This window comes from Silurus meridionalis, chromosome 1 (assembly GCF_014805685.1).
Source record: "Silurus meridionalis isolate SWU-2019-XX chromosome 1, ASM1480568v1, whole genome shotgun sequence".
NCBI classification, from domain to species: Eukaryota; Metazoa; Chordata; class Actinopteri; order Siluriformes; family Siluridae; genus Silurus; species Silurus meridionalis.
In genome coordinates this window covers 1,172,119-1,180,161 of record NC_060884.1, presented here as the reverse complement: position 1 = coordinate 1,180,161, position 8,043 = coordinate 1,172,119, and the positions used below count along the sequence as shown (strand labels likewise).

Genomic DNA, 8,043 nt, shown 5'->3' with positions numbered 1-8,043 from the left:
CTTTGGTGGTAAAAAAATCACACATTAAGAAAAAAAAAACTTGAAATCATGTGTGCCACAATTATTGGCACCCCTGATGTTAATACTTTGTACAACCTCCTTTTGCCAACAAGACAGCACTTAATCTCCTCCTATAACATTTCACAAGATTGGAGAACACAGAGAGAGGGATTTTTGACCATTCTTCTTTCTAGATCATCCAGTGTCCTGGGTCCTCTCTTATGCACTCTTCTCTTTAGCTCGCCCCACAGGTTTTCGATTGGGTTGAGGTCTGGGGACTGAGATGGCCATGGGAGGACCTTGAGTTTGTGACTGCTGAACCACTTTTGTGTAGATTTTGCCACATGTTTTGGATCATTATCCTGCTGAAAGACCCAATGACGACCCATCTTCAGCTTTCTGGCAGAGGCCATCAGGTTTTTATTTAAAATATCCTGGTACTTCAAAGCGTTCATAATGCCATGCACCCTAACAAGGTTCCCAGGGCCTTTGGAAGAGAAACAGGCCCACAGCATCACAGATCCTCCACCATACTTCACGGTGGGCATGAGGTGCTTTTCGGCATACTCATTCACCAGACCCACTTAGAGTGTTTGTTGCCAAAAAGCTCAATCTTAGTCTCATCTGACCAAAGCACACGATCCCAGTTGAAGTCCCAGTACCGCTTAGCAAACTCCAGACGTTTACGTTTGTGAGTGTTAGTGAGAAAAGGCTTTTTCCTTGCATGCCTCCCAAACAGCTTGTTGGCATGTAGAGAGCGCCTGATGGTTGTTTTGGAGACTCTGTGACCCCAAGATGCCACTCTTTGATGCAATTCTGTGACGGTGAGCTTGGGAAATTTTTTTACTTCTCTTACCATCCTCCTCACTGTGCGTTGTGGCAAGATAAACTTGGGAGCTCTTTCAGCCTTGTTTGTCACTGTTCCAGTTGTTTTAAACTTCTTAATGATTCCTCTGACTATAGATACCGGCAAGTTAAGGCGAGTGGCTATTTTCTTGTAGCCATTGCCTGACTTATGAAGGTCGACACACATCTGCCTTACTTGAATGGTGTGTTCTCTTGTCTTTGCCATGTTGACAAATGGGTAAGAGAATTAGGCCTCTGTGTCACGTCATATTTATACCCCAGGGAAACAGGAAATCATGAATTACTAATTAAAAGTCCCTAGATACCCTGACCAACCTTAGCAACTACAGAAAAATATATATAAAAATAAAAAAAATAAATGTTGTTTTAAAAAAAAAGGAGAATTTTTAGAAGTCCACGACCACATCTTAAACAGGGGTGCCAATAATTGTGGAGGGCACTGTATATATATATATATATATATATATATATATATATATATATATATATATATATATATATATATATATAATTGCAAGAACCATCAGTTTTCCAAAGTCTGGACAGAAACCTCCCACATACCCACATAACCTCCCACATAACAGCAATGTTATATAAAGTGAGTATCTGAGACAGAAACGTTAGAAATCAGTAGAGACTTTTACAGATTTCTATACGAAAATCTCCTGCAATCATCTCACACCTTCTAGTGAACTTAAACATCAAGTTCCATCAGCTTTTGGTGAGAAAACCTTTCTCTCTCTCTCTCTCTCTCTCTCTCTCACTCACTCTCTCTCACTCTCTCTCTCTCAACACACTCTCTCTCTTTTCTCTTTCAATTGATCTTTCCCTCCCTCTTAGTTCTACACTGATTATGAAGTAATTTTGAACAATTTCATCAGTGACACTCTGTGAGACAAATAACAAATATTTTATATCATATTACCAAAAAATTGTTTTTATTTATAAAATATGTGCTTATTTTCCATGTACTCATTTCTTGTGCTCAGTGTTCCAAGAATAGACTCCAGATCCACTACCAGCTGACCAAGATGAAGCTCCTCGCTCTGGTTCTTCTGATCTCTGATTTTTCCTCACTCACGCTGATGGAGGTTGTGAATGATTTTAGCAAGTCTAAATGTTCCGAGTTCTTCATCAAAAACCAAAATCACATCATCACTCCGACTGTTTTCAAGGGGAATCAGTATAAACGGATTTGTCAACGTTGGGAAAATGAATACAGATTTGCAACACTCTATGACACAAAGAACAGGATCCCCATCTACTCAGCGTACAAATACACTGGTATAAACGCCCCTCCCCGAAAATATGTAACATGGAAAAACGAGCCTCAGGTGAGTGAAGAATAAAAATATTTCCTCAGCATCACAATCTGTGTGTGTTTGTGTTTATAAAATCAGACCTGATAATGACGTGTATCTCATTTACAAACAATGCAGTGTTTCAGAATCAGTAGCAGATTAATTCTCTTTATTCAGTTTATTGCTGTTGAAGAACTTCACAATTCAGTGTGTGTTCAGTTCACATGTCAAATTTCTCTTTAAAAGTTAAAACCTTCCTGTGCTGCACATGTCAGTGTTTCTTACTCCCATGAAGGACGAATAAAGGATGAGTTTTAACTGACTAACAGCTTCTTTCTCTTTCTCCATTCTCTTCCTTCATAACAGCTGGAAAACCCGAGCGACACTGCAAACATGAAGGAGATCAAAGGTGATGAGATAGATGTGTATTATAACCAGGCTGTGAACAGAGACTATGCAGAGAGTAATACTATTAATGATATTAAATATACTAGAGGTCACGTATTTCCACGTCAGTATGCTGCTGATGAGGATCAGGCAGATTCCACCTTTACCTTTACTAATGTAGCACCACAAACACAACATAGTAATCAGAAATGGGCAGAACAAGTAGAGACGCCAATGAAGGATGAAATACAGAGTGTCTGCCAGCCAAATAATAATAATCCTACTTATATAGTGACTGGAGTGGTTCCAGGGAATAAATGGATCCCCATTAAAAGAAAAGATAATAATAAAGTTAAAGGTGAAGGTGTAAACATTCCCAGTTATTACTGGACTGCTTACTGTTGTGTCCACAAAAATGAAAGAATTTCAAAGGGATTCCTCTCGCTGCAAAACCAACCTGATGACAGAACTTATGAACTGTCTGAGATGAGTGTTAATATTTTGAATGGTCGACTTACAGAACTGTACGAGGGAAGTTTACTTAAAAATTTTTTTAACGTTTTTGGGGATTTGTGTTTGACTTAATTTGCTCTGAGCTCATCCCCTTTAATTCTGTAGTTTAGACATAAAACTGCTTCATTACTTCTACAAAACACAAAATCGCTTCACATTTATAATCAGCACTGATTCTTTAATACGCTTCATTTAGTTTGCAGAAACACGTTTATTACGCTTTGAGGATTAAATGCTTCTTTAATGATAAGTAACTTTAAAACAAAGATCAAATACGAGGTGTGAGGAATGAAACTGTGTGTGTGTGATGCTGTTGTAGGAAATGAATCAGTGAGGTGGTGATGTGATGAAGTGCAGTTACTGATACACACCAATACTGACTTTCTTATAACAACTCATCCAGAAGGGGTTCATCCTTTTTGTCCACTTTTTATCCGTTTTATTCACTTAGTCACATTTAATATTCTGAAATAACCATGAAAGCAGTTATGTGACAGTCGCCTCAGTGTTTTCTGTGTTTGTGTCTAAAAATCTCTTTATTCTGTTAAATATCCTGCAGATCTTTAATAAAACTTCACTGTTTGCTGTGGACGATTTTCTCGCCTGGTTTTTCCATCACACTGCACACTGACACTTTTTGTACAGAAATAAGATGTTTTATGAACATTATTCTGATCATTAAAATGTTTCCTCAGTATGCTGTGTTTTCTAACTGTTGATTATAACCTGATAAAAAATCTCTCTGGGGACACCAGTGGATTCCTGAAACCTGCTGCAGTCTGAATGTTCTTTTCAGGTTTTTCTTCACGCTTCCTTCTGTAATAAACTTTCCAAATCAAATCAAAATCAAATCAAATTTTAATTGTCATATACACATACATACAGAGTACAACATGCAGTGAAATGCTATGTACGACTGCATGAGGAAATAGGATGGGAAGAAGAAATAAAACTAAGAAAACAGAAGGTAGATAAATAAAGAGAATAAACTACGTAAAATATAAAAGATATAAACATGTAAAGATTTAAAGTTGTAGGGTAAAAAGAAAAGTGTGATGATGGAGAGAGTGACCAGCTTTAGGATCCTGGGTGTTGGGTTCTCTTATGGGTGGTTGTGTATACAATCTGTTCATGCTCCTTACACACTCCTCACTTACTATCCGCACACTCTCCCCACAGACTAATTACTCACTGCCCCCACACTCTCCACTCGTCCACTCCTCACACACTCTCCCCACGCACTCCTCACCAACTCTCCCCAGACACTGCTCGTCCACTCCTTACCCACTCTCCCCACACACTCCGCACACACCCCTTACTCACTCTCTCCACACACTCTCCCCACACACACCTCACACACATCGTCAGAGGTGGCAAGTAATGAATTGTACTTGTTTGCGTTATTTTTATTGAGTAGTTTTTTGTGTACTTCTATTTTTAAAGTAGTTTTAAAATGTGTAATTCACTTTTAATGAAATACATTTTGTTTGAAGTATTGTACTTCAGCATTGAGCTTCAGAAAATATGGAAAATCATCAAACAGCAACAAAACTAGTGATGTAAATAGGTTTGGAGGGCCTTGGAACAACTTTCTGTATGGAATCAATCAAACTTGTCATGAAATAAGTGTTGTAGTAATAATATTAAGATTGTTGTAATGAATCGTTTGAGTCTGATAATTTCAATGAATTGGAGCAGCTCAATAAAGAAACCAGCCTGAGTGGTTCACAAATAGAACTGATTTGGTTCTCAAACTAAAATCACTGATTCGATGATCCTGTCGCTGTGTAAGCTAATGTCCGTATTTCTCTCTGGAGCTGCTGTTGTGTGAAACGTATTATACGCGCCTATTGTCTTATCACTCTGATTATAATAATCCAGAGAACGTTTCTGTCAGTAGAACACAGTGCAGGGACAGGGCCAGATTATACTGTCAGGGTTTGTGACTAGAAGGACCAATATGCTGGATGCAACAGGATTTATAATGAAAACAGTCTTTAATAAAGAAACAGGCAGGGGGAAAACACAGGTCAAAAACAGTTCCAGAGTCAACAGACAGAGAAAATACAGTCCAGAGTCCTAACAAAGGCAAACAGGGCTATGCAGGCAGAGATTAAAAAAAACAGGGCAACAAAGGGCAGAGCAAAAAACAAAAACAGTCCAGAATCCAAACCGAGAACTAGGAATGCAAAGCAGAACAAGGATCAGGATCAGGCAGAGTGGCAAGAGAACTCTCAGGGACTTAGAAAGCCGGTGAGATAATTTTGCCGCAAGTGAATGTCTTTGTTGTCCTTAAATAACCGGTTTCGCGGGAAAAACGGCAAGATGGCCGCAGACTCATAAGTGCGCGTCGCGAAACCGGAAGTGCGCGCAGTGAGCCCGGAGGATCCTGACAGTTTCAATTGTTCATCTTTGTCAGACCATACAATGTAGTCAATTGCTTTACTGTATACAGTCTGCATAATTTCAGTTCATTTAATAAAAAAAAACTTTCTTTCGGCTTCTCCCCTTAGGGGTCACCACAGCGGATCCACCGCACGTTTTACGCTGGATGCAGGAATCGAACCCTTCCTAACGCAACCCTCCCCAATTTATCCGGGCTTGGGACCGGCACTGAGGGTGGCTGGGGATGGTTCCCTGACCAGGAATCGAACCCGGGTCGCAGCGCTGAGAGCGCTGCATCTTAACCACTAGACCACCAGGGGAACAATTTCAGTTCATTTAATAACCTGTTTAAATGTAGCTCTTTATTGTCTCTTACTGAATACATAATTGTTATGCTAATTGATAATGATTGTTGTTACAGGTAGCAAAAAGATCTGATAATTGGGGGATTGGGCCTTGGGGCCCAGAGTACAAATTAGCCAAGGGGGCCCAGAATCCATAGTGATGCCTCTGGGCTCCAGTGATTCAGAAACTGCTAAAAGTAAAATGGATTACATGTGTTTCTGGCAGTACAGAACAAGCCTTGGTCACCTAATATGTTTGCTGCCACTGATGTGATTAATAGTTACAGTAGCAAAAGCATGTGTGATTAGTCGGGGAGTCTGTCACCAGACTAGAACCATTCTGGATGTCACCAGTGGTATTGTTAAAGGTAACAGAGCTTAACAACTTAAAAAAAGAGGACCTCTATTATACCAATGTATCATGTTTCAAATAAAAAATTCAAATTAGTCAAATTGATTATCTCATATGGAACAGTGGGATCAGTTGAATCAGGGAATAAAGGATCATGAAGTAGATTCTGATCTTCCGTGTGTTATAACAGTAAGTCTAACAATGACTCTTGTTCCCGTTGGAGTGCTTGCTCAGCGGTCTTGAAGGATTCTTCTTGCAAATATATGGGTCTTATTCCGTTCTTAACTTGTGCTGAAAATGGGTATTGTCTCCAGTATGGCAGTTGTACCCGTGGCTTTACTTGTATCTTAGTAGTCCTGCAGATTTCACTAATCGTACATCTCTTGGATGTTTTGTCCATAGGCTTTCTGACACTTCAACATTTTCTCTGCTTCTTGATCTTTCCTTACTTTAGTCAATACTATGGTAACTGCTTTACTCCCCTTTCCCCCATGATTTCTCTGTGCGTGTAGCTACTATCTGATCTATTTCCACCTGTGATATTCTCAAAAAATGATTTTCTGGTGAAAGGTGTATGAAAGAGTTGTGTGTCGGTTACACTGCCTAACTTCTACTGCTTTACTTACCATTGGCCCAAAATTTTCCCATTCAAACCTGTTGTTTTACTGTTTACAGCGAAAGTGGGCAATGTTTTTACTTCATCATCAATTCACACCGTTGAGGGTTCAGCTTCTATATAAAAATGCTGAGCTCTTTCACTGAGGTTGGTACTTCTGACCAGTGTGTACTTTATTCTGTGTAGTAAAATGTGTTCTCAACTCGGTGTGTGTTAAAACCACATCTTAGTCTGCAAAAAAAAAAGAAAAAAAAAACAGTTAAAAGAAAATATCAATAAGAAATTGTTTGTAGTGGGCTTCAGCAGTAGTTTTTTCCAGTTGGCATGATGGTCTACATCATTACTCTGGCATTACTCCTAAAGTGGTATATACTAAACATAGAACTAAACATTAATTTGTAGTACTAAATACACTCCAGTATCTGTCCCCTGGCCACTTTTAGCCTGGAGCTCATACACCAGTCTAATAAACACCCCTGGTGTGATCAGTTTTGCTGTAGAATAATTGTATTTTTTTTATGGTTTAAAATGTGACAGTAAAAAAAAACAATTCCCTTAACAATAATATTACATAATTTATAATTTAACAGCATGTTCATGAAACCATGACCTAACACTATCCAAAACATAAATTTGCATTTAACTCTAATACTACATGTTAAGGTTTGCTCAGGGTCAGGGTTAGGGTTCAGTCTGGGATACATTTTGAATAGGGTGAGGTGATGGATTGCATAGGGGAAGGGTTTGGTTAGGGTTAGGTTAGGGCTTTTAACTAGATTGTTAACTCTGAAATGTTTTGAAACCTTGACAAGTCTCCCAGTCCCTGTAGCAGAAAAAACTCTCTCACAACATGACATATGCTGCCACCATCATGCTTCTCCAGATCTGTGACTTGCAACAATCCTGTCTCTGATCTCTGCAGGCACTTTCTTTGACCTCTTGGTTTGGTTGATGCTCTGATCTGCATTGTCAGCTGTGAGGCCGTCTATAGAGGGGTGTGTGTGTGTACAAATCATGTCCAAAGGGTCTGAATACTCATGTACATGTGATATTTCAGTTTTTTATTTAAAGAAATTAGAGACATTGCTAGAATTTGTTTTCACTTTATCATTATGGGGTACCAAGTGGAGATTAATAAGTAAAAAAAAAAGCAATCTGAAAGAAAATAAAGCAACTTGAGCGATTATAGTATCAGGCTTCAACATAACATTGAAAAACATAAAGGGAGTCTAAATACTTTCCCAATGACCAATGATGTATGTTCAGGTGCAAATGTTC

At 38.8% G+C, this 8,043-nt stretch overlaps 1 protein-coding gene across 1 annotated transcript; it reads left to right on the top strand.

Annotated features, from left to right (window-relative positions):
• The first annotated feature begins 1,471 nt into the window (after positions 1 to 1,471).
• LOC124389579 (endonuclease domain-containing 1 protein-like) lies at positions 1,472 to 3,657 on the top strand. Its single transcript, XM_046854948.1, has 3 exons — positions 1,472 to 1,588; positions 1,857 to 2,201; positions 2,535 to 3,657. The coding sequence occupies exons 2-3, from the start codon at positions 1,899 to 1,901 to the stop codon at positions 3,138 to 3,140; spliced, it is 909 nt and encodes a 302-aa protein (XP_046710904.1). The 5' UTR covers positions 1,472 to 1,588; positions 1,857 to 1,898; the 3' UTR covers positions 3,141 to 3,657.
• Positions 3,658 to 8,043: the final 4,386 nt, after the last annotated feature.